The sequence below is a fragment of the Myxocyprinus asiaticus genome, chromosome 10 (genome assembly GCF_019703515.2).
Source record: "Myxocyprinus asiaticus isolate MX2 ecotype Aquarium Trade chromosome 10, UBuf_Myxa_2, whole genome shotgun sequence".
Lineage (NCBI taxonomy): Eukaryota > Metazoa > Chordata > Actinopteri > Cypriniformes > Catostomidae > Myxocyprinus > Myxocyprinus asiaticus.
Genome location: NC_059353.1, coordinates 39,560,490 through 39,587,613, shown reverse-complemented (window position 1 = coordinate 39,587,613; position 27,124 = coordinate 39,560,490). Strand labels below are relative to the sequence as shown.

Below are 27,124 nucleotides of genomic sequence, written 5' to 3'. Positions count from 1 at the left end.
TGCGGAATCGGGGCTGGGCAGTAAAAGGTGCCTCTCATGACTTCGTTAGCTCCTCGTGCACTTCTGGAAAGAATGGCACTGGAGCGGAGCGTGGCTGCTTTGAGCGGCGCCGCGAGCCCAGGAACCAATCATCAAGCCGCGAGGGTTCAGGGGAGAGCGGAGGGTTCCACTCTAACTTTTGCGTCCGACTGGACAAGACCGTTCTCCGATGCTGCGCTCGAGAGCTCATCATCTTCGCGGGCTCAAAACAAGAAGCCAGACTCACCGTGAGACGAGCCAGCGAACTCATCCGGAAGCCTGACTGGGGCAGACGAGCATGCTGGGGAATGGGAGGTCCGCGGGGGGATACCCGGCAGAGACGATCCCATTGGGGTCCCCAAATCGCCCTCAGTGCTAGCCGCGCTGGCCTCATACCTGTAGGTAGAAGCACCGAGGCGGGGAGCCGCTGGGGTGGCTTGCTTTCTTACGAAAGTGCCCCGCTCTTTTAGAGAAATATATACTCTTTTAGAGGAGTAAAAGCTATTTCAGAAAAGATATTCTCTTGTTTTTCTGCCGAAGCGCTCAGGGGCGCTCTCTGCAGTGCACCAGTGCAGAGGAGGGAGAAGCCGCTTTCTTACGAAAGCAAGCCGCGACCGCAACGTTGCCATGGTCATGTTCTCGCAGTGAGAACATGAACCATCCACAAACGCTGCCTCCGTGTGGGTCGCGCCCAGACACGAAAGACAGCGATCATGACCATCTGAAGTTGAGAGATAATGACCGCAACCAGGAATAACACACAATCGGAAAGGCATCTTTAAAAAGACGCGTATTTAAAAAGACGTTCCGTGTGTGCCGCTCTTTTAGAGAAATATATACTCTTTTAGAGGAGGAAAAGCTATTTCAGAAAATATATTCTCTTGTTTATTTGCCGAAGCGCTCAGGGGCGCTCTCTGCAGTGCACCAGTGCAGAGGAGGGAGAAGCCGCTGAAATGCACCATCAGATCCAACAGAGGTGAATGAACAATAGTATTCAGCTCAATGAGCATGACCGTTTGGCTCCGAAGAGAAAATCTGAATGAGTGGTTGCATACCAGCTCCTTTTATACTCGTATGTCCAGGGGAGTGGCATGCAAATACCACTCACCAATTTTCATTGGCCTTTTATCAAAGACCAGAGTTGTCTCGGGCTCCCAAGTGTGACCCCTAGTGTCACTACATCGACACAACGTCGAGTGAGTGACAGATAGGGAACCGGGCGGCCTCTGACATTTTGGCAACCTCCAAAACTGAGTTTTGAATTTGTGAGATTAAAGGGATAGTTCACCCAAAAATGAATATTCTCTCATCATTTGATCATTCTCACCCTCGCCCTGGTATGAGTACAGTACATTTTGCCTCCCTCACGCTTTTGATATTGGCGGGTGTTTTGAAAGAGGTTAGATGTCAGATCATATAGAAGTCTCCCCCTTAATGGTATTATATCCACAGATCACCTACTGTATATAATCTCACTTCGGTGCCCTAGAGGGTGCAGTAATTGTTTATTACAATCAAACTCCCTTCCCAATACCTCCATCACATCAATATGTTAATGGTTATTGAAATCACCCAGGTCTAACATGTGATCTGAACATGTTTCAGTTTCTCTTCACCTTCAGCAGAGTTAGACAATAAATGTTTTCTATCCATTTCATTAAAAAAGATGATTTGAGGAAAAATGTGACAGAATGGTTGGCTTTAGAGCTTTAAGGTCTTTATAAAATCACAATTAATGCTATTTACTTTATTAAAGATGCACTTTTTTACTTTATTAAAAAAATGTAAATAAAAAGAAATAAATAGAACTTTTGATATAGTTAAAATGTACACATAAATTAGAAGATTCCAGTCATATCAGTAGTCTAGAAAAATACTTTTTTATTATTATTTAAATAGGCCAGGGAGTGATATGGGACACATGAAATCAGCGCAGCTACGTAGGAAATTGTACTACAGTCCATTATACAGTTTAACAGTCAATAAACTAAAAAATCTGACTTCAGAATATTGCGATTGACCATTAAGAATAAAGTATTACAGAAAGCCATGTAATAATAACTACTTTTAGCCTGCTACTAGCCTACTTTTGCATTACTAAGACAATTATGTGACTATGAAATTAACTCCAATAAGTATAATTGGAAGTTAGGATGTATGGTTTTTTAAGTAGCGTGCTGAATCTCATTTTCTCTCTCTCTCTCTCGCTGTCTTTCTGGAGGGCAGAGAGCTGGTGGCATGGATAGGTGTGGATGCGCTTGTGGATGATGTGAAAGTGGTTCAGTGATGTGTGAGAGGGAGGGTTATACTGTTGGCTCAAAGGCAGTGCCAGCTGATGCAACAGAAGGCAAATGTCTTTGATTGGTGCAAGGTGTTTGATGAGCAGAGATGGCTCTTTTTAATTGCTTGTCAAGTTGTCCATGCAGGCTTGTTTGTCTTAGAGGCTTCTGGAGCTTCAGGCCTGAATGAATTGTGTTGCTGGATGCAGTTTTGTATTACCGTACCGCAGGGCCCTTGCCAGTCGTCTGACCGGGGGGGTCGAGCTAGGGGGTTGGGGGCTTGGTGGGTTGGTGGGCTGATGGAGGAACAATATTACTCTATGATGATGCGCTACTTGGACAGCTTTCTCTGTTGAGCACCATCTCCATGTTTATACCACAGTCTCTCACTGAACACGTTTACATGCGCTCCTCCCGTGAGTGCCGCCTAGGGAGAAACGGGTTGCAGATACCGCAAATAGTCCCCCCTGGGAGTTGTGGGCCCCCCAGCAACCCCAGTAAGCCCGTGCGTTAATGTGGACCTGGCTAGATGGACTGAAGCATCAAGCAGTTTAATACCAGTGGTGACTAGTTGTAAATTTCAATTTTGAAAGTCTATAAGTTGGCACGTCCATAAGTCTTAGCAAAAAAAAAAAAAAAAAAAAAGTACAGTTTATTGAGCACACATTTAAATTTGACCCACTATTAGGGAATGTTTTCAAACTATATGGGGTAAGTTGTCACAGTGGGACCTACCAACTGTTGTTCGAACCATCAGGATATAATTTCTCTCTTTCTTTGTTTCGTTCTTTCTCTGTAGTTTGCACTGGCACAGAGAACAAACTGAGCACCCTGTCAGACCTCGACCAGCAGTATCGGACCCTTCGCAAATACTACGAGAACTGCGAGGTTGTTATGGGTAACCTTGAGATCACCAGCATCGATCGCAGCCGTGACCTGTCCTTTCTCAGGGTAAGTACATTGTGGAGTCTATAACAAGTCCATACATGACCTCTCAGATTTCCTTTGGCATTTTGTGGTTTCAGTAGTGTCCTGACATTAGGCCTATATCCCACATCAAAGTGTGGTTTTTAAAGCTATCACTTGATAGTACTTTAGCAACCCTTTACGACACCGTTTCCTAACTAGATAGTGTCCAGTGACAAGCAATTTGTCTGTCCAAACGGAACGTAAATCTACGGTGTGACAGTGTTTAATGTACAGCTTTGTGGAGTGGGATTTTGGACCAATGAGAGTTCATGTGGGCAGGGCTACCCCGGATGATGCCGCAAAAACAGAAATCAAGCAACTGTTAAAATATCTGCTTATGGCTTGTCATGTTAGTGGCTTGTTAGGAAAAAGAAAACATTGGAAAACATGGAATAGATGGCAGCTGGTTGTTTTCTTTGCATAGTCCCTTCCACTGAGAGCTCCAGTTCCAGTTTTTGTGTTAACGCTATTTTCATGTTAATCATCCGAAGATGTTTGACATCAATTAAATGTTTTATAGAATAAAGGAAAAACACACTACATGAACCTTCCTTCCAAGCTAGGAAGAAGATAAAAGATTGAGCAGATTGGGAGAATGACATGGTATCTGACCTCCCTGCTCATCCTCTATAGTCACAATAGTCCCATCTTCCACAATGCAGCCACTTTTATGATGAGGATAATATTGGATCAGAGAAACGTCAAGGATCTTTTCTTTTGGAACAGCATAGGTGAAAATATTGTGTGTCTAGTGTGAGTTCAGACAGAGTTAACGGGCCATGCTGAACTGCTTTGAAAACTCATTGCTGCCAAGATGCTTATCCTATATGACTTCAGTGGTTAAATCCATATCTTCGGAGCAATACGATCGTGTGGGTGAGAACCCAATCAATAAAATCTTGTTTTACCTTAAATCTCCATCTTTGACCACCCCCACCCAGTGGGTGACGGAATGTGAAGGTGAAAGTGTAGATTTACAGTAAACAATTGCTTAAATATTAATCTGTTTCTCACCCACACCTGTCATATCGCCTCTGAAGATATGGATTAAACCACTGGTGTCTTCTGGATTACTTTTATGTTTCCTTTATTTGCATTTTGGACATTCTGACTTCTGGTCACCATTCACCTGCATTGTGAGGACTAACAGAGCTGAGATATTCTTCTTAAAATCTTCATTGTATTCAGCAGAAGAAAGAAAGTCATACACATATGGGATGCCATGAAGGTGAATTAATGATAATTTTTTTTGGGTGAACTCTCTTATTATGGGGAAATGTAGGAGACCTCACAGGGCTATGATTCTAGCTGAGATGCCTACAGATATAAATGGACTGGTTCACCCCTCTGAAAGCACCCCATTCTCTTAGCTTACACCAGCATGAATTTCCATGTTGATCCAGGCTGGTCTGTGCTGGTTCTGTGCTTGTCAACCAGTACAAACCTTCTAGTGAAGCGGGTTAACTCAGGAACTTTTACTGGTTACGCTAGTTAAGAAGCCTGGTGGGCACATAACCAACAATGCTGGTCTTTTCTACATGGTTGGCTGTAGGCGCCTGGTTGTCCCCATTCAGGGTCAATACATTTCATCTTAAAAGAGTATATGTTTTTGCATTGATAGGGCTGTGATATTTAACACGTTAATTTCTACAATTAATAGTTAACTGTTTAATGCAGGGGTGTCAAACTCAGTTCCTGGAGGGCCACAGTCCAGCAGAGTTTAGCTCCAACCCTAATTAAACACACCTGAAGCAGCTAATCAAGGTCTTCAGGAGTGCTTGAAGATTACAAGGAGGCAATTTGGAGCAGGGCTGGAACTAAACTCTGCAGGGCTGCGGCCCTCCAGGAACTGAGTTTGACACCCCTGGTTTAATGCATTGAAAAAATAATGCAATTAGTGCAGTTTGTATTCATTTCACTTCCTGAAAATTCACTAATGTTTTTCCCCACTACCTGTGGCTAAAATTGGCATATTGTCACGAATCCTGCCTCTGTAGTTCCTCCCACTCACCACCTGTGGGCTCCATCACCTGAATATTGACTTTTACACTCTGAACTCCATTTCCCATAATTCCTGTACATGGCACTGATTACCTGCTCACCTGTTCCTCATCTACTCAGCTATTTAAGTCTCACTCTCACTCGCTATCATTGCGAAGTCTTGTTTTGCCCTGGCTGACATTTCTGAGCATTCTATGAGTTTATTGTATTTCCTGTGTATGATCCTGGATTGTTTACCCTGTTTTGACCCATTGCTGCCTGCCTACTATTACTGCCTTGTTTACCTGGATATAACCTGTGATTGTCTGCCGCCTGCTCTCACCTCTTGCCTGTTTATTGACTACCTCACTGGATTACCTTGGATATTACTGTTGCTGGTGATTGACCCCTGCCTATCTGTATTACTACGTTTGTTGTTATTAAAGCTGCTCATGGATCTCAACTCCATTGACTCATCATTACAGAAGACTTTGCCACCATCCGATCCAGTGGCTTTCCTGCAACTCACCACCGAGGTCTCAGTGCAAGCGAATGTACTGGCCGTACACCACCAACAGCTTGATCGGCTGACAACGCTAACAGAAGAGCTTGTTAAGACTTTGAAAAGCCTCCATTTACCAACACCAAACCCGTCAGCTTCTTCATCTAATCCAGTGACTCACCCAGTCTCACCTAGCACATTCACTGCAAACCCACGCCTCGCCTTTCCTGAGAAATTCAATGGGTCACCAGCTAAATGTAAGGGATTTCTGCTCCAATGTTCCCTGTTCGTTAACCAACAACCCGCCCCACTGATGAGTCACATTTCCTTTGTTTGTTCACTGCTCATCGGTAAGGCTTTGGACTGGATTACAGCGGTGTGGAATGGTGACCGAACCACATTCCTTTTGTTCAGTTGCTTCCTCCAACGATTTCGTGCTGTGTTTGAACATCCAGTGGGAGGCAAAGATGCTGGAGATCAGCTGCTGTCTCTTCATCAGGGTAACGCTTCCGCCACAGAATACTGTACTCCGTACTCTCGCTGCTCAAACCATGTGGGTGGAGGACACTTTAAAGCTGCTTTTTCAGAAGGGACTGAACTTAGAGCTTCAATCAGAGCTGGCCTGTCGCGACGAGGGTAAGTCTTTGGATTAGTTTATTGAATTGACTATACATATTGATAATCTCCACCAAGCACGTAAACCCAACACTCCTGTGACACATACTACTGTTGCATTCAACCCGAGTGAATCTGAACCCATGCACATTGGACACACCTACCTTACTTCTATGGAGAGAGATCATTGTGTTCAGCAGCATCTGTGTCTGTACTGTGGTCAAGCTGGACATCAACAGATTTCATGCCCAGTTTGACCTTTTTGAAGTCGCTCCATTACGGTGAGTGCCTGTAGTTTATTGAACCCCTCTAATTCATGTGTTGAAGTGCCTGTGATATTAACCTTTTCGGGGAGATCTGTCTCTACCACAGCCATGATGGACTCCAAGGCAGCGGGCAACTTTATTGACAAGGATTTCGCCAGGGCTCATAATATACAACTTAACCTCTGTGACTCTCTTTTGGCAGTGGCAGTGTTAGACGGACGCCCGCTTGGTGATGGTCACGTGCATCAAACTACCAAAGATATCACTCTGCAAGTTGGAGCACTGCATACTAAAACTGTTCATCTATATATCATCCCATCACCTCATTACTCTGTAATTTTAGGTCTACCTTGGCTGCAGAAACACAACCATCAAATCTTGTGGAGCGATCAGCAAATTACCCAGTGGTCCAGTACCTGCATCTCCACCTGCCTAAAGCCCATTCCTTCCAGGACTATTAGAGCCGCTGCTGTGCAAGTTGAATCCACTTCAGTTCCTAATCTACCTCCTGAGTATTCTGACTTTGTTGAAGACTTCAGCAAAGCCAAAGCCTCGCAACTACCTCCTCATCGCTTCAGTGGTTGTGCCATAGAACGACTACCTGGTTCCTCACCTCCACGAGGCAGAATCTTCCCCTTGTGTAAACCTGAGTCCGATGCCATGAAGTCATACATTGAGGAGGAACTATCCAAGGGATTTATCAGACCCTCAAATTCACCTGCATCAGCCGGATTCTTCTTCATGAGTAAAAAAGGAGGGCTTCGCCCATGCATTGATTATCGTGGTCTCAATGAAATCACTGTAAAGTTTTGTTACCCCTGACATTGGTTCCAGCTGCCCTTGAACAACTCCGCACTGCCAAGTATTTCACCAAACTCTATCTTCACAGTGCTTACAATCTCATCCGCATTCGTGAAGGGGACGAGTGGAAGACAGCTTTCTCAACCAGCACAGGCCACTATGAATACTGGGTCATGCCTTTCGGATTAGCCAACAGTCCTTCAGTGTTCCAGGCATTCATCAATGATGTCTTCCGTGATTTACTGAATCAAGGGGTAATCATATACATCGACATTCTCATCTACTCTAACTCTTACGAGGAGCATGTCAAACACGTCCAGGCTGAGAAATGTGAGTTCCATCAGACCTCAGTGTCATTTCTTGGATATGTCATCAGCCCAGAGGGCATAGCAATGGATGATAACAAGGTGAGAGCAGTTTTGAAATGGCCACAACCTACCACATTAAAAGAATTGCAACATTTCCTGGGTTTTGCCAATTTCTACAGGCGATCATAAGAGGTTTCAGTACTGTGGCTGCGCCTTTGACGTCTATGCTTAAGAAGAAAGCTCACGGCTCTTGTGGTCTCCAGCTGCTCTCCAATCCTTCAAAGATCTCAAAGCTCGTTTCACCACTGCTCATTCATTGTCGAAGTAGATGCATCTAACACTGGTATCGGAGCCATCCTCTCTCAACAGTACGGTACACCTCCTAAACTTTTCCCCTGTGCCTTTTACTCATGCAAACTCTACTCCGCTGAACAGAACTATGATGTCGGGAACCGAGAACTACTAGCCATGAAAGCAGCACTCGATGAGTGGCGTTATTGGTTGGAGGGAGCCAAACACCCTTTTCTCATCCTAACGGATCATCGGGACCTAGAGTACTTGCATACAACCAAGAGACTCAAACCAAGACAAGCAAGATGGGCGTTGTTCTTTACTCGCTTCAACTTCACAGTCACATATCATCCAGGCTCTAAGAACGTCAAGGCCGACGCCCTCTCTCGCCAGTTTGAATACTCACTTCAAACTCCTACCGAAGAACCCATCTTACCACCCATACTGATCATCGCTCCGGTACAATGGGACATGATGACAGAGATAACTAATGCTCATTCCAACGAGCCACCACCTCCCGACTGTCCACCTGACAAAACCTATGTTCCACTCCTACTTCGTGAGAAGGTTATCCAGAGGGTCCACTCTTCTCTCAGCTTTGGTCATCCGGGCATCACTGCCACTCTCCAGTTGGTACGCAACCGGTACTGGTGGCCACATTGCAGGCTGACACCATCCGTGAGGTCCAGAACTGCTCCATATGCAGCATCAACAAGTCATCTAGACAACTCCAAGCTGGGTTACTGAAGCCTCTACCCATACCTCAACGTCCTTGGTCTCATTTCGCCATAGATTTTGTCACAGATCTTTCTCTCGCTCAGGGCCACGCTACCATTCTCATGGTAGTAGATCGCTTCTCCAAGGCTTGCTGCTTAATTCAACTACCCAAGTTACCTACTGCCTTTTAAACCACTGAGAATCTATGTAATTATGTATTCAGATTGTATAGTCTACCTGAAGACATAGTTTCAGACTGAGGGCCTCAGTTCACCTCCCACCTATGGACGGCTTTCTTTCGACAACTCAACATTAATGTCAGCCTAATCTCTGGGTACCATCCACAATCCAATGGCCAGACAGAATGCATGAATCAAGAGTTGACCCACTTCCTCAGAACCTACTGCAATCAGAACCAATCTGACTGGAGCCGCTATCTACTCTGGGCTGAATATGCCCAGAATTCCCTCCGCAAACCATCAACTGGCATAACTCCCTTCCAGTGTATTCTTGGGTTTCAGCCTCCCCTATCTAGTTGATCAGGGGAGCCCACAGACCTTCCTGCCATCAATGACTGGCTCCTCAGAAGCGTGGTCACCTGGGATCAAGCTCATGTCCATCTTCAACGGGCTGTCAGGGGACAAGAGGAACAAGCCAATCCTGAATACAACCCCGGTCAGTGGGTCTGGCTTTCCACCCATGATCTCAGACTTCATCTACCCTGAAAAAAGTCCCAGGTACATTGGTCCTTTCAAAGTGCTTAGACAAATAACTCCTGTTTCATACCACCTTGCTTGCCTCCCACTTACCACATCTCTGCCACTTTCCATGTCTCATAGCTCAAGCCCGCTGTTCCTCCAAGAGGGGAGGAGGCCAGGGATCAGGGCCCCCCACCCATCATCGTGGATGGAGAGGAGGCATATCAGGTACGAGATCTCTTGGATTCCAGGCGCCAGGGCAGGACACTGCAATACCTCATCGACTGGGAGGGGTATGGTGCGGAGGAACGGTCCTGGGTCAATTCTGAAGATATCCTCAACCCAACACTCATTGCAGAGTTTCAATGGACTCACCCGCTTAGACCGGCCCCTCGACCCTATGTAAGACCCTGGCGTCGCCAGCCTTGTTGCTTCAGAAGCCGCTCGCAGGAGGGGGCTCTGTCATAAATCCTGCCTTTGTAGTTCCTCCCACTCACCACCTGAGGGCTCCATCACCTGAATATTGACTTTTACACTCTGAACTCCATTTCCCATAATTCCTGTACCTGGCACTGATTACCTGCTCACCTGTTCCTCATCTACTCAGCTATTTAAGTCTCACTCTCACTCATTATCATTGCGAAGTCATGTTTGCCCTGGCTGACATTTCTGAGCGTTCTCTTAGATTATTGTATTTCCTGTGTGTGATCCTGGACTGTTTACTCTGTTTTTACCCATTGCTGCCTGCCTACTATTACTGCCTTGTTTACCTGTGATTTGTCTGCCGCTTGCCCTGACCTCTTGCCTGTTTATTGACTACCTCTTTGGATTACATTGGATATTACTGTTGCTGGTGATTGACCCCTGCCTATCTGTATTACTACGTTTATTGTTATTAAAGCTGCACATGGATCTCAACTCCGTTGACTCATCATTACACATATATACATTTCCAGGATGTACATGCTTGACTCGAAAAGAAACTGTCTATTCATTACATGTGATGCATGTCCCGGGCATAATAAACTCAGAAGCGGATTTACTGTATAGAGAATAGAGACTTTACCCGCAAGTGGTGAGCTAGGTTTGGGAGAAATATGATCAAGCTGCTGTATCCCATCGCATTGCCTATAAACGATCAGTCACTTTCACCTGAACCAGTGTCAAAAGCAAAACCGTGCGAGAGAGACTGAACGGCAGCCAGAGAAAATAATAGTTTTGAGATTTTACATTGCAGCAAATTAAACTTAAGCATTCAATTTGTTTTATATCTGTGTGTACAGTGTCTTATAATGCATTGGCAATGTACACTTAAGTTTATCTTACCAATAAAGCTTGATATAAATTTAATCTGCACATTTGATCCTATAATTAAAAAAAGTCTACTGGAAAACGGCAGAAGATTTTGCCCAACTTTTAAGTATAGCATGTCCTTTGATTTTATGGCAGTTAAAAATGTACTTTTATCAAAGAGTTATACCTGTTAAAATTTGTCTAATTAACTCTATTTGCAATAAATAAAATAAAAAAGGAACATTTTAACATGTACATATGTACTTTTAAAATAAATGATGACTAACCAATTTCATGCATGTTCTTTGAGACTGTATAAATAAAATATATTCATGATTATATTTTAATGTTTGTTTTAATGAACTGTACCATGATAAATTACTGTTAATCACAGAAAATTGTGTGACTAATTTGTAAAAAAAAAATAATAATAATAATTGTTTGGGAATCTAATTTGGATGAGATCTTCCCACCATAAAAAAAAAGCACAACACCACACCGCAGGTCAGGAAAACTCTTAGCGTGCAGTGCAACCATTGGCCTCCAGCAGAGGTAACTGACCAATGTGGCTGCTGGTATCAACCTAATAGTGCAGATAAACTGAGTTGTATTGTTGCTCAGACTCAAAAGGATGATGGTTAGGGGGAAGAACAAACTCTGTGCTTATACAACAATCTATAAACAATTCTACTTCATTTATTTCCCTGCACCATAGGGGATCATTGACACAATGACTCGAAGCAATATGCTTTACCATTTTTAAAAATGACTACCATATTTAAAGGCCAATGAGGTCTTCCATCTAGAGGCAACCCAGTTGCACAGGTTAATTGAAGATGTTAATTGAGAACTACAGCAGGGGAAGAGGGCGGAGTTTGATGTGTATTTTTGATAGGAATTGTATTATTTTAAAGTACATTAATAACATGCTCCCCCAGAGTCGTCATGTCAGTAGGGGAAAACTTCACCTTGAAGACAAGACGAAGGAGAAGAGAAATGTTTTCAGCAGTTGACTAGCTGCCTCTTGGGTGATTGAAACTGATGCTTTCTTTTTAAAGATAGCCAGAGATTGATGGCCATTTCAAAACACAGCCAGAAGAGCTTAAGTAGTAAACAGAGTTCATCTTCTCGTGCCTTCAGGGCTGATGAATTAAATGTTCAGTGTGAGAAATAACTCTAATTCTGCCCTCTTTAAATTTCCAGATTTCTCTCGCAAAGTAAAGGTTTGAATGCATTAAAAAATTGATTTCTTTAAATGATAGTTCACTCGAAAATGAAAGTTCTGGCATCATTTACTCCCCTTCATGCATGGATAAAAGATGCAAAATCTGTTTCTGTGTCCCTCGGAGAAAGAAAGTTGAATGGTATTTTTTTTATTTTTTTTTATAGGTGAATTGTGAAATTAAGATGTTTTGCATGGTCGTCCAGTCCATATGAACCAGGATGGTACAATGAAAGTGCCGCTCATTTGCAGTGACCCGCCATCTTTGATTGGGCCGTCTTTCAGCCATCCATCCTCATATAATACATTATATGCTTCAGGATTTAATGAGCCGATATAGAGTTAATAACAGGTTATCATTTCCGAGAGGAAATCGTAAATATTTCCACAAGGCAGCATGTCATTAGGCTGAAGATTAGATACTGCAGAGTGCCTTGAGTGTGAGCTCTGAGTGTGAGGACTAAACCCGTTCTTCCTCTTTTTAATATCTCCCTCTCTTTCTCATTGGTTGTCTCTCTTACATTCCTGTTTGTTTTTTCTTCCGCTTCCTCATGTTTTAGTCATTAAAGTGGCTTCCCAAACAGAGGCAATGTTCCTAGAATAGCTTTCAGAGTCTGAATTCAAGTGCAGTGCCATGACTTTGCTAAAGGTTCACCATCCTTCAGCTGCCACTATGACATTTTTGCAGATATACATATGTGCAGATACTGTATATATTTGTAAACTGAGCACTTCTTTTGCTCTCAAAACAGCCTCAATACTTTGTGGCATGGATTACACAAGATGTTGGAAAAGTTCCTTTGAGATTCTGGTCCATGTTGACATGATTGCAACACAAATATTTTTGCATATTTGTCAGCTGCACATTCATGCTGTGAATCTCTAAAGGTGTTCTGTTGGATTCAGATCTAAACTGGGTAGGCCACTGAAGAACAGTGAACCCGTTGTCATGTTCATGAAACCAGCTTGAGACAACTTTTGCTTTGTGGCATGGTGCATTATCATGCTGGACGTAGCCATTAGAAGATGGGTAAATTGTGGCCATGAATGGATGCACATGGTCAACAACAATACTCAAATAGGCTGTGGCATTTAAGTGATGATATATTGGTATTAATGGGCCCAAAGTGTGCCAAGAAAACATTCCCAACACCATTACACCAATGCCACCAGCCTGGACTGTTGACACAAAGCAGGTTGGGCCCATGGATTCATGCTGTTAAACCATACCACGTGTATGCCTCAGCAAAGATTCATCAGACCAGGCTATGTTTTTCCAGTCTTCAACTGTCCATTTTTGGTGAGCCTGTGCCCACTGCAGCCTCAGCTTTCTGTTTTGTGGCTGACAGAAGTGGAACCCGACATGGCTCTGTTGTTGTAGTTCATCCGCCTCAAGGTTCGATGTGTTGTGCATTCTGAGATGCTTTTATGCTCACCACAATTTTTTACAGAGTGGTTATCTGAGTTGCCTTAGCTTTTCTGTCAGCTCAAACCAGTCTGGCCATTCTCCATTGACCTCTCTCATCAACAAGGCGTTTCCATCCGAAGAACTGCCACTCACTGGATGTTTTTTTTTTTGTTGTTGTTTTTTTTGGGTTTTTTTTGGCACCATTCTGAGTAAACTTTATCGACTGTTGTGCCTGAAAATCCCAGGAGATCAGCAGTTACAGAAATACTCAAATCAGACTGTCTGGCATCAACAATCATGACACGGTCAAAATCACTGAAATCTGTATATAGTGTATATAAATGTCATAATTTTTACCGGCAGTAAAATTATTACAATATAATTGTAATTATATTGAATATAATACAATTATAATATTCAGTATATAATAATTGTATCATATTGACTTCTAAAGGCACTTTTTGTATTGCTTATTTAAGGCTATTGTCTTTCACAATATGTAAATATAATTTCTTTAAATTGTCTTTATTTGGGAGCTTTTCTCAGCAAATATTGATATATGCTATTAACTGGTATATCATGTAATTAATTTGATTAAATGTTTTAATCGATTGACTCCCCTAATGTACTGTATATGCATAAATAATTTTGTAACTGTGTGAGGGGCAGTTGTTTTACGTTTACAGTGTTTCCCCTATATGCATTCAGGTGCGGCGCTGCACCGCTGCTGAATTATGAGCGCCGCTTTTAATTATTGACATTTCACACGGTTCATTAATATTTGTGATGCAATGTAACACTTATCAGCACCAGTCAGTTGTGTGCTTTCTACACAGCGTGCATTAAATGGGACACCTTTATGAAGCTAAGGGACCCCACCATATACGTGCACGTATTCACAGTGACGTCATCGAATAGCAGCCCATCAAAGGCTGTTCGCGAGTGCGTACACACCAGAGAAGCAGGAGACCCGACATGATAGACCTACCTACCTCTTCTAGCGGAAAGTCTTTTACATGGATAACTTCTTTGGAAAAGGTAGTAGAAGTATAGGGCTCCAGCATTTTGCAACCATTTTTCCTACCAGTGAGACACGTTTTTTTTAGAGTTCGCACCAGTGCTACTACTGAGTTTGTTAACACTTGTTGATTATGCGTGACACGTCCGTTTTCTGTTTAAAACAGAATGGAACAGCGCTAGCCACTACCCGGGGCCTCGTTTCCCAAAAGCATTGTAAGCCTAAGTAGATCGTAGAATCCATCTTACGATTCATCTTATTTTTGCGTCCCATTTCCCAAAAGCATCGTAACTTAAGAAGTACTTGAAAATGCAGGTAGATTAACGAGTGCTCTGGAGTATTCGTACAGTGTTAAGAACATCGTAAGCACACAGACTTATGCTAACACTTGCAGGACAAACGTGAAATCACACCTGATACAATTTATACACCTATAGCTACACTTTATGCTTATTTAATATCAGTATTGTAATGATCTGGAAGAAAGTCATGAGAGCTGGATCTAGGTGCGGCTAAGGAGTTTAATGAGAAATAAACAAGTACAAAATAACGGGTAAACACAGGAACAAATAAAACATCCATGATGGGAAACAAGAACATGAACAGGAGGAAACATCTACGAAGGGCACTGGTAATACACGGGAGATCAAAACACATAACAACTAAAAAGGACTAAGCAAACAACAGGGCATTAAATACACAATGGATAGTGACTTAATGGAAGACAGGTGAAAACAATCAAGGACAGCTGGCAGTGATGAGGGCAGGGAATTATGGGAAATGTAGTCCGGGAGGAACAGATGACAGGGGAGAAACACAAGGCAAACAGCAGTGAATCATGACAGAACCCCCCCTCCTGAAGCCCAAGGAAGGCTGGTCAGGGAGGCAGGGCCAAGATGGAGCCAGAGACCAAGGATACCAGAGCAGAACAGGCGGAAGGCCGGGAGACCAGGGAGACCAGAGCAGATTGGGTGGACAGCCGAGAGACCAAGGAGACCAGTGCAGATCAGGTGGACAGCCATGAGACCAGGGAGACCAGAGCAGATCGGGTGGATGGCCGAGAGATCAAGGGGACCAGAGCAGATCAGGCGGACAGTCAGGAGAACCAGAAGACCAGAGCAGATCAGGTGGATGGCCAGGAGACCAAGGAGACCAGAGCAGATCAGGCAAACCGTCAGGAGACCCAGAAGGCCAGAGCAGATCAGGCAGATGGCCAAGAAACTCAGAAGACCAGAGCAGATCATGTGGACGGCCAGAAGACCCAGGAGACCAGAGTATATCAGGCGGATGGCCAGGAGACCCAGAAGAACAGAGCAGATCAGGCGGACGGCCAGGAGACTCAGAAGACCAGAGCAGATCAGGTGGATGGCCAGAAGACCCAGGAGACCAGAGTATATCAGGCGGACGGCCAGAGACTGGATCAGGAGGCCTGGTTGGTGGCCACAGGGCTGAAACAAGATCAGGAGGCCTGGATGGTGACCACAGGGTCGAGATAGGGTCAGAAGGTCTGGGAGGCAGCCACAGACTAGAGACTGGAGCCATATAAGACTCTGAGGGCAGAGCCGTGGAAGGCGGAGCTGTAGTAGGTTCGGGGGGCGAAGCCGTGGCAGGCGGAGCCGTGGGAGGTTCGAGGGGTGAGGCCATGGCAGGCGGAGCCGTGGGAGGCTCGAGGGGCAAAGCCGTGGCAGGCTCGAGGGGCGAAGTGGTAGAAGGCGGTGCCGTGGCAGGCTAGAGGGGCAAAGTTGTAGAAGGTGGAGCTGTGGCAGGTTCGAGGGGTGAAGCCGTGGAAGGCAGAGCCATGGAGGCTCGAGGGGCGAAGCCGTAGAAGGCAGAGCCGTGGCAGGCTCGAGGCTAAGAGTCCAGGATGACTGGGAAATTACCTCAGTGGTCGTGAACATGAACAGAGTCTTGGGAGCGACCTCTATGTTCGTGGGCATGGACAGTGTCTCGGGAGCGACCTTTGTGGTCGTAGGCATGGACTGAGACTCGGGAACGACCTCTGTGGTCATGGGCGTAGACAGAGACTCGGGTATGACCTCTGTGTTCGTGGACATGGACTGAGACTCGGGAACGACCTCTGTGGTCGTGGACATGGACTGAGACTTGGGAACGACCTCTGTGGTATTGGGCATAGACAGAGACTCGGGAACAACCTCTATGGTCGTGTACATGCGCAGAGACTTGGAAACAACCTCCGTGGTCGTGTACACGGGCAGAGACTCGGAGACAACCTCTGTGGTCGTGAACATGGGCTGAGACTTGGAAACGGAAGCCTTTCTCCTCCTCCTCCTCCGGGAGGCCGACGTAGGCAGCGCTGGCTCTGGGACGGACGAGGCTGGCAACACTGGCTCTAGGATGACGAGGCTGGCAGCGCTGGTTCTGGGACGGACGAGGCTGGCAACGCTGGCTCTGGGATGGATGAGGCTGGCAACGCTGGCTCTGGGATGGACGAGGCTGGCAATGCAGGCTCTGGAACGGACAAGGCAGGCAACGCAGGCTCTGGGACGGACGAGATTGACAACGTTGGCTCTGGGACAGACGAAGCTTCCAGCTCATTGTCTGTGGCAGGGGTGGGCATTGACTCATTGGCCGTTGTAGCTAATTACATCAAATGACTAATTTAGATCTTTGCACGTATTCTCCCACCATTATATGTAGCGAATTTGGTAGTGTAAATGTACACGGGATGGGTTAAAGTGCCCGCGTACCTCCACCATTATATGTAGGGAAACAGTATGTGTGAGCTAGGAATTAAATTAAACTGACCTTATTCTTCATTATTATGTAAAGACATTTATAATGGAATTAGTCGTGTTCGACAACCATTATAAATTAGATAAATGACAAATAGCTAGATTATTTGTCTGAATAAAATTCTCCACCATTAAAATCATAATACAACGTCTCGTTGTATCCACTCACAATTTCTATTGTAAGGAATTAGCTTTAATAAGGGAATTATGATTAATTCACTTATTGGAGTAATATTATTCTCATGGCTTATTGAAAATAATATTACACATATTTAGGTACAGCTTTGAAGCGAAATCTTTTAAAAACAGGGATGAGATTATTTATCAAAATATACCACAGTCAAATTATCTTTAAAATGGAAATATGAGTAATTAATCATAACTCATTATAATTAATTATAAACATTTGGATCAGTTAATAGAATTAACTTGATGTAGCTGAATTAACATTACAATCAATTAATCTGTTTGTCCAGCGAACACTCACTATTGATCGTCTATCAACTCTCAGAAAGGATATTTTTCGTGGCCACAGAAAAATAACTCTTTCTTAGCATGTAGCTGTGATCAAATCGTTAAATTGATGTTGATGTACAAGCAGACCAAAATCAACTCACAAGAATGTACACAAAAGCTTTATTTAACTAAATCATGAACACATAACTAATCTAAACAAACACATACACACAAATCACGCTTATATGTGAAATGGAAAAGTGAAAGTGAATGAAACCGGAACAGAACAGGGGAAAGAAGCTATGACAAGAGTCATTACCATCTGAAAGAACCATCAGTTTCTTACTTCAAAGTACCTTTGTTAACAACGGTGTTCACAGCTTATAATAAACCTCTGTTTAGTTAGTTATTTGTACGATTCTTGCAATGCCTTGGCTGTTGAGAGAAAGAGCCCGGATGCAGTCTCAGGAGAAAGCCTTGATGGTTCCTTGAGTCGATGGTGTTGAAGTTGCAATCAATTTGTGAAATGATGATGAACTTGTTAGTTTGACTCTGTTATGGTCGAGGAAGTTACACATGGCTTGATGTGTTAAGGCCCACCGGCCCACGACCTCGCGGTCGGACCAGGTGTTCCGGTCCCACATGAGCAGCAAACATGAGCAGAAGGGAGAAAGAGAAGAGGGAAGAGAGAGAGAGGAGGGAGGTCACTCTGACAGTGCCCTTTAACTCCTGAGGGAGGTCACCCTCTCAAGTTTGGCTTGACCAATGAGAAAGGTGCAATTTTCTAGCAGAGTTCCTTTGTTTGGAGGCTGACTCATTTGCATGATTGGAGTAAGCTAGCAGTTTGTGCCCTTTATGCTCTGATTAATATAACAAGCATACAATGCATGCTATAAGGGGGTGCTATACTCCAATGTTTAGGGCATCACACAAGGATTAATTTGATAGGAAGCATGATACCAATAATTTTACATTATCTAGTGGTTCTGTCATAAAGCATGCACAAAACGGTATACAGTACAATATACACTATATGAGACAGTAATAATCATACACACAATGTCCTGAGGATATGCATGTTCATTTATAGAACAGTTTGTCTATAAATTAATGAAGAAAAGTTTGTTTTATGGGCTTTATGTGTCTTTCCTATGGGGGAATGGAGTGAGTTACTTCTTCCCACATTCCTTTGCTTTGCATGTGGCTACCTTCCCCCACCTGGAATGTCTCTGAGGTCCACTAGTTGCTGGACCAGTGTCAGCAAATGGGGAGTAAGAGCTGATAATGATTAGTGGGAGAGCAGACATCTTGGAGTCTGCTTGGGCCTACTTGGACCTTTGCTTGTTACGGTCTTGATACATCTGTAGGATTATTCATTAAATAATGAATAATTGTGTGTCTGATTGGTCCAGTTGCTACACCATGGCAGGCGTGGGCGTCAGCTCGTTGGCCGTGGCAGGCAAGGGCACTGACAATTTGTGGAGAATGATCTTTGTGGCCCTACACACCGATATCAGTGGCGGGTAATTCAACTTGGAGATAAGGGCTGTGAAGGGCTTCGAGACAGGGGCTGCGGAATGCTTGGAGCAATGAGTCGCAGAAGGCTGGGCTGTGAAATGGTGTGGAGCCGACTCAGACGTGGATGTGACATGGTGTGGAGCAGACTCAGATTTGACTGTGATATGGTGTGGAGCAGACTCAGATGTGGCTGTGATGTGGTGTGGAGCAGACTCAGATGTGAATGTGACATGGTGTGGAGCAGACTCAGATTTGACTGTGATATGGCGTGGAGCAGACTCAGATGTGGCTGTGATGTGGTGTGGAGCAGACTCAGACTTGACTGTGACATGGAGTGGAGCAGACTCAGGCATGGCTGTGATGTGGCGTGGAGAGGATTCAGGCGTGGCTGACTCAGAAGTCGGGATCGGGATTGATTGAAGAGGAACCGCTGAAGCAAATGTCTCTAATACCAGCGTAACATATTCCTCCCACGTGTAATCTCCGGTCACCGGCAACTCCTTCCACTGGTGAGCAATGAGACCGATTTTATACATGGACTTCAGGGTTGAATCAGAAAAGTCTGTGTATTTAGCAAGGACAATAAACAGACTGGAATATTCTGGAATGGGTAAGTTAGCTCGGGTCAGCTGAATGAAAGGAGCCGCTAGATCCATTTTGTGGTCAGTTGTTCTGTAATGATCTGGAAGGAAGTCACAAGAGCTGGATCTAGGTGCGGATAAGGAGTTTAATGAGAAATAAACAAGTACAAAATAACAGGTAAACACAGGAACAAATAAAACATCCACGATGGGAAACAAGAACATGAACAGGAGGAAACATCTACGAAGGGCACTGGTAATACACGGGAGATCAAAACACATAACAACTGAAAAGGACTAAGCAAACAACAGGGCATTATATACACAATGGATAATGACTTAATGGAAGACAGGTGAAAACAATCAAGGACAGCTGGCAGGGATGAGGGCAGAGAATTATGGGAAATGTAGTCCGGGAGGAACAGATGACAGAGGAGAAACACACGGCAAACAACAGTGAATCATGACAAGTATACATACAATATTTATTTATTAACTGAAAAGGCTAATAATAATAATAATAATAATAATAATAATTATCAGCTAACTAAATTACAAACGTTTTTTAAAGTTATGCAACAAATATAATGAAGTTGCAATGACGAGCAGCACTATACATGCACATTTCAGCACTTCACATTTCTGGACAGCGTCTCTCTTAAGTAGCGCTTCAACACGTACTCGCACGTTCATGTTAAGTGCAGTTTTGGGAAACGCACATAAAAATAACGAACGTTCATAAAATCGCTCGTAGAAAATGCTCTTAACCGCTAAGATCAATGGTTATCGGGAAACGCAGCCTGGATCAATTATCATTAATTGATGTCATGGTCACGACACCGGCTTAATAAACAGAGCAGCACGAGCGTAGAGCAGAGCTGTTTTACCCACGCAGCACAAATTACTATAAACAGTGCTGCAAGAAGCGTGGCGCGAGATACGGAACTCATTTGAATGTGTCTGTGGAAAACCCCTATGAAAACCCTTAGTGCCTCTTGCCTTGGTGATTAAACGAGTTTAAAACCATGTTTAATGTCACACCATTACAAACAACACTAACCAGGACATAAATTATAAGGCTGTACAATCCACACATCACCACCCTAACAAAAATGTACCTTGGATTTATTAAATTAACATTTACTGTGTTAACGATGGTATTTTGGCAGAAATGTGTTATATTCATTCTAAATATATTATTTATATAGTCCTATTATATAATTAATTTCTGTTACAATTATGTCAGTTTCACTAACTATGGTAGTAAGGGGCTATGCTTGGTTTTACCAGTGACTACCTGTGATATAATTACAAATATCACTGTTAAAACTATGGAAATTAATGGAGGAACTATGGCAACTTTTCATAATTATTCAGTTTTTCTTTGGTGTAAAATCTGTTCTAAAATCTGAAAATATGCTCTTGAAATATAGGAACAATTAACTGGCTTCGTTTGCCTTTTATCATTAAGTTTTTCTTTTTTTTAGGAAATTTTTTTTTTATTTCTATTATTTTTTTTTTTCACTGTTGCAACCAAATCAGGTGCTGGTGCCACCATCTGTAGAACTTGGTGACACTGGTGCCACCGCTCTTATATGTTAGTCTGGAACCCTGGTGACATGTATGTTCTGTTAAATAGGTTTATTATATCCACTGGTGTTTATGTTTAATAAAAAATAATGAAAGTACTTTTCTGCATTGAGATATTTAATTATTTGACAGTTATCATTATAGTTATCTGAGCTTCTAGAGCCCTTCAAGTGTGAAAAGCTCCCAGTAAATAATAAACACACACATGACAAGGCGAACATGAATAACCCATCTTAATGATTCTAAGGTAATTTTATGTTGTTACTTCACTGACGTACGTAAATACGGGTTCGGCGTTACAGGCTTGTGGACGCACACAACAGCACCACTGCTGAAAAAAAATCCTAGGCCAAACACTGGATTACATAAGTAATATCTAAATACAAACAATCACAGGGGGAGAAAACTTGCTGTCCTCTTTGAACATTGTTTTTCACAGCCTGAGGCGGCTCTGAGCTGAGATGGGCTGAAGGTTGCTGCTGTCAGAAACATTTACCTCCACTTCATATAAACTTTCATATTTACTTGCTGACTCTAAGTATTGATTCAAATAAAACTTACCTTGGAACAGATAACATTTTACAATCATTTGCCTGGCAAATATTGCTCAAGCAGCCATTATTTTGTGGTATGTGAATACTTGATTCTTTATTTAACCTTGAAAAGATGCAGCTAATTTTTACGAAAATTAGCTACAATTTACCTCCATTAAAAGAAAAACAAACTTTTGTGTATATTCTGTGCAAGGTGAACTGCCTTGCTGTTTACTACCTACATGTCCACACTAATGCATGTTTGGTTAAAAAAGTTTTCTATTTCTTAACATCATCCTTTTCAAAGTATCCGGTACTATAGAAAGCATTTTCAACAGTCTCCATTGCAGTGTAGATGAGAAGCGTAAACGTTGCAATCAATGTGTTTTCAACCGAAAACTAATTAGTGTGGATGTGGCCCGAGATAGCATCCTAAATGAAATGGAACATCATAAACCAATGACCAATTATAGGCAGCAATTCCCTGCATCACACAAACAGGCAAATATATACTTCTTACACAAAATAGAGTTCGGCATTAGCATGTTGCTAAGCTAAGGGTGAGATACAAAAATACATTGGGTAAAGCACAAACATTGGGTAAAATAGTAAATTTTCAATAATTAAAATATCTTTTCAGAATTGTTTTGTTTTTTTGTTTTTGTTTTTTTGGCATTAAATGAATTTTACATTTATTTATGAGCAACCTTTCTCTCACTTTGTTAGCCATTTATGGGATTGTCTTTTTCTTTAAGTATGCATTTGATGCTGCCTTGAATTTGGCTAAGAGAAGGTATCTTATCCACCTTTTGGAAAAGCCATTGCACTGGAAGAAAGCTTGTGATTTCTTGATATGCTGCCTAACTGGGCAACTTGCTAGGTTTTAGAACCGGGCCATTTATTGAGATCTAGAACACAAAGTTAACTTTTAAGCTTTTACTACATGTGGTAGGTGCCCTGACTAAGACCTCGGTGTGACCCCAATGGGTAACAGAAGATAGATGTCAATTAGAAGTTAATGAGACTGGTGAGGACTAGTCTCGCAGGGACTGCTGCAATGACAGCACTGCGTACTTCCATACCTTAAAGCAGTCTAATAACCTTCTACATAAGTTCTTTAAGGTGCTAAGCCCATGATGGTTTCTCACAAATCCCATCATACACAGATCTTCAATTCCATATTCCATATTTAAATCCATTCTTACACTGGACTTAACTGCTGATGTGCATTTTTGAGTTAACTGTGATAAATCTGTTTCAAAGAGGAGAGTCCTTGTAATGGCTGTGTTTTTCCAGGACCGAAGGCTTCACGAGTGCCGTGTTAGATCAGCTGTGATCGGAGAGACGCTTTCGCAGCGCCCTTCAATATTAATGAAGAATGATGAAGTGTTTGGGAGTCTGTGTCTTTCAGCTCTGCCTGGATGGGATTGACAATTGCAATTAGCAAACTCTCAAGTTAATTTACATCACTTTTGTATGACAAGAAGGGGAGGAGTGAGAGAGTGCATGAGAAAGAGGGAGAGGCTGAGAATTTCATACACTGTGGGAATAATTTGTATAATGTTAGTGCAATTAGAGCACACAAAGCGCACTTGCTTTATAGGAAGTCTATAGCCCATACTTGTACCGTTGATTTCAATGGAGCAAAGATTGATGAGGACAAGACGCTCTTAACACACCATTTCCAGTCCTGCCCAGTTACCATGGCTCACTGGGATCTATGAGAGCTTCATAGTTTGATTCACAAATTGGCAACGTTTTGTAACTTACTGCCAATAATTGAAATTGAGTTATCTGCCAATGGTTTGTAACACCTTTGTCGTTTATAGTTATACACAGTGTTTTAATTGAGCTTTTAGAAGAACTGGAATGCCTGTAAAATTGCTGTGTTTTGTTAAAAAGTGCTTAAAAGTGCTTGAAATTACAATGGGACATTTATATACGTTTATCATGCTAGAGAAGCAAATTAATTTCCCAGATATCTCTGATTATGTTTGTGATACATCCCTGCACACAGTGCATATGTTTGAATGACCCAAGATTGAAAGGGGCAATCTGACCAACATAAAAAGTGACCAATCACTGCTCGTTTTGCATTTTACTTGATGTTTAGGGGTAGGTAAAAGAACAGAGGTCTCTAAGATGTAAGGACCCTCTGGGTGGGCTGAACAGTTGGAGGGGTGGGTGGGGGTGTTGAGCCAGGTCTACCCAGGCCCCCCTGTGAAGCAAAGCCTACTTGTAAATAGTACAAATTGTTTCAAACAGTGACAGTTCATCATTATGATACATGCAATTTCATTACACCATATTTATTGATAAAATGTAGAATTTGTACTTTTTATAAAGCTAAAATGTGTCTTTAATAATGACCACCATATGTCATTAAAACAGCATAGATTTGTGTCGATACACTTGTGCGCAGTTTTTAAAGCTTGTTGCCAGATAGGTTGTTCCGACCTTACTGGAGAACTTGCTACAGTTTTGTGTATTTAGGCTGTCTCAACTGATTCTGTCTCTTCATGTAATCCCAGACTGACTCAGTCATGTTGAGATCCTTGCCATGGGAACCATATCATCTTCTGCAGGCAGGGGTGGACTGGCCATAGGGGCATTTTCCCGGTGGGCCGCTGGGTAATTTTGGCTGGCCCAAAGCTGCGCAAGTACCGGCACATCCTACAGGCGATATAGATGGCCGCCCTGGGCTCCAACATGCCAGCGCGGACCCCATTAAAATGTGAATATTCAAAAAACTCTGTAAGGTAAAGCCTTTTATTCTGGCTTTTATTTTGATAGTACTTACTCATTGTAGTGCATTTCCGTATGCTCCGTACTTTGTATTATTTACAATAATACCTCATTATTTGGCATACAAATAACAATAATGGTGACAAAGACAACATATTAAGTATGAGATGAGCTGTGAATAATCACAAAATGACAAATAACTGCAAGTTACAACAAATACAGTAACAGCAGCATATATAATATCTGTGTAAAAGATGAGGCGAGAAGCAGTTTTTCCTTCTTAAGGTGAGGCTTTATTTTCCCCTCTTCGCGACACCACTTTACAGTTTTCCTTTACGCACTAAACTGAACACTAACACACACTGCTTTCATAAATAAACTTTCACTACTAGAAAATCCTTGCTCTGGCTTGGCTCTGTCGTATCCAGTCTCTCTCTCGACTAAGTGCTGTGTCGCTCTATTTATGCCGCTCTCCCCGTGCTCACTGAAATTAGAGACAGGTGTTAGACATAATTTAGCTCAGGTGTAAGCGCCCTTACTGCTTTCTCTCTCTCCGGAGAGATGCTTGACCATGCCCCCGCTGCCACATATCCCCACCGCCCGACTCAGGCCGGGGCGGCATCCGGCCTGCCTACCACTCCCCCCCCCCATTCCTGGAAAGGAAGTCGGCGACAGCCATCTACGCCCCCGGTCTGTGGACCACCTTGAACTTAAACGGCTGAAGAGCCAGATACCAACGGGTGATCCGGGCGTTAGTATCTTTCATGCGGTGGAACCACTGGAGTGGGGCGTGATCCGAGCAGAGGGTGAAGGCCCGCCCCAGCAGGTAGTATCGGAAAGTGAGGACCGCCCACTTGATGGCGAGACACTCCTTTTCCACGGTGCTGTACTTAGTTTCCCTTAACGAGAGCTTACGGCTAATGTACAGCACCGGGCGCTCCTCCCCCTCCACCACCTGCGAGAGTACGGCCCCCAGCCCCCTGTCTGAAGCATCAGTCTGTAAAATAAAAGTGAGAGAGAAGTCAGGTGAATGTAAAAGCGGCCCCCCGCAAAATGCAGCTTTAACTTGCATAAACGCCTGTTGGCACTGCTCCGTCCACTGGACCGGATCTGGAGCTCCCTTTTTAGTGAGATCAGTCAGCGGGCTGGTGACGTCCGAATAATTAGGTACGAACCTTCTATAATAGCCAGCCAGCCCCAGGAACTGTCTCACCCCCTTTTTGGTCTTGGGTCTCGGGCAGGTCACAATCGCTGCTGTCTTGTCAATTTGGGGACGCACCTGCCCGTGGCCCAAGTGGAACCCCAGATACCGTACCTCCACCCGTCCGATCGCGCACTTCTTCGGATTCGCTGTGAGTCCCGCTCGGCGTAGCGATCTCAGAACCGCCCTCAGATGTTGCATATGCCGCTGCCAATTATTGCTATAAATGATGATGTCATCTAAATAGGCAGCAGCGTAGGTTGAATGCGGTCTGAGGATTCGGTCCATGTGACCAAACGGTGTGGAGAAAGCGGTTTTCTCACGGGAAATTGGTGTCAAGGGGATCTGCCAATAACCCTTCGTCAAATCCAATGTCGAATAAAAACGAGCAGTGCCCAACCGATCGAGCAACTCATCAACGCGAGGCATTGGATATGCATCAAATTTGGACACCGCATTGACTTTCCTATAATCCACACAGAACCGTACAGACCCGTCGCTCTTAGGCACTAGAACGACTGGGCTGGACCAATCACTGTGGGATTCTTCTATTACCCCCATATCAAGCATCGCATCCAATTCTTCCCAAACAATTTTCTTTTTGTGTTCGGGTAATCGATAGGGGTGGCTACGTACCACCACCCCCGGCTCGGTCTCGATGTGGTGATGGATGAGGTTTGTGCATCCCGGTAGAGGGGATAACACATCTGCAAACTCCTGTTGCAACCTAGCAACCTCCGCGAGTTGGCTCGGTGAGAGGTGGTCTCCGCAAATGACTGGGGTGAACTGTTTATGTTTTGAACTCACCTACGGTCCAAGCTCCGCCTTCTCGGGAACTACCGTGGCCAACGTCACGGGAACCGCCTCCCTCCACAATTTCAGGAGATTGAGGTGGTATATTTGACGAGCGTCCCCTCTATCGGTCCGTTTAACCTCATAATCGAGATCTCCCACTCGTCGTGTGACCTCAAAGGGTCCTTGCCACTTGGCGAGTAATTTAGAGCTCGATGTGGGAAGCAATACAAGCACTTTATCTCCCGGTGCAAATTCCCTCAGCTGAGTTCCCCTGTCATACAGTCGGCGCTGTCATTCTTGAGCTTGGAGCAAATTCTCCTGTGTTAGTTGTCCCAAGTGTGGAGTTTTGCTCTAAGATCAAGAACGTACTGAATTTCATTTTAATGTTTGAAGGTCCTTCCTCCCAGGCCTCTCGCAATACATCAAGCACGCCGCGTGGGCATCGCCCATACAGCAGCTCGAATGGGGAGAAGCCAGTGGAGGCTTGCGGGACCTCTCGTACTGCAAATAATAGGGGGTCGAGCCATTTATCCCAATTTCTAGCATCATCGTGCACGAACTTACAAA

General features: G+C 43.7%; 1 protein-coding gene across 1 annotated transcript in view; it reads left to right on the top strand.

Moving 5' to 3' along the window:
- Nucleotides 1–27,124, top strand: part of erbb4b (erb-b2 receptor tyrosine kinase 4b) — a 583,317-nt gene that overhangs the window by 254,875 nt on the left and 301,318 nt on the right. Inside the window, exon 2 of the mRNA XM_051707947.1 lies at nt 3,097–3,248. Within this exon, the coding sequence (XP_051563907.1) occupies nt 3,097–3,248 (152 nt within the window). The remainder of the gene's footprint in view (nt 1–3,096; nt 3,249–27,124) is intronic.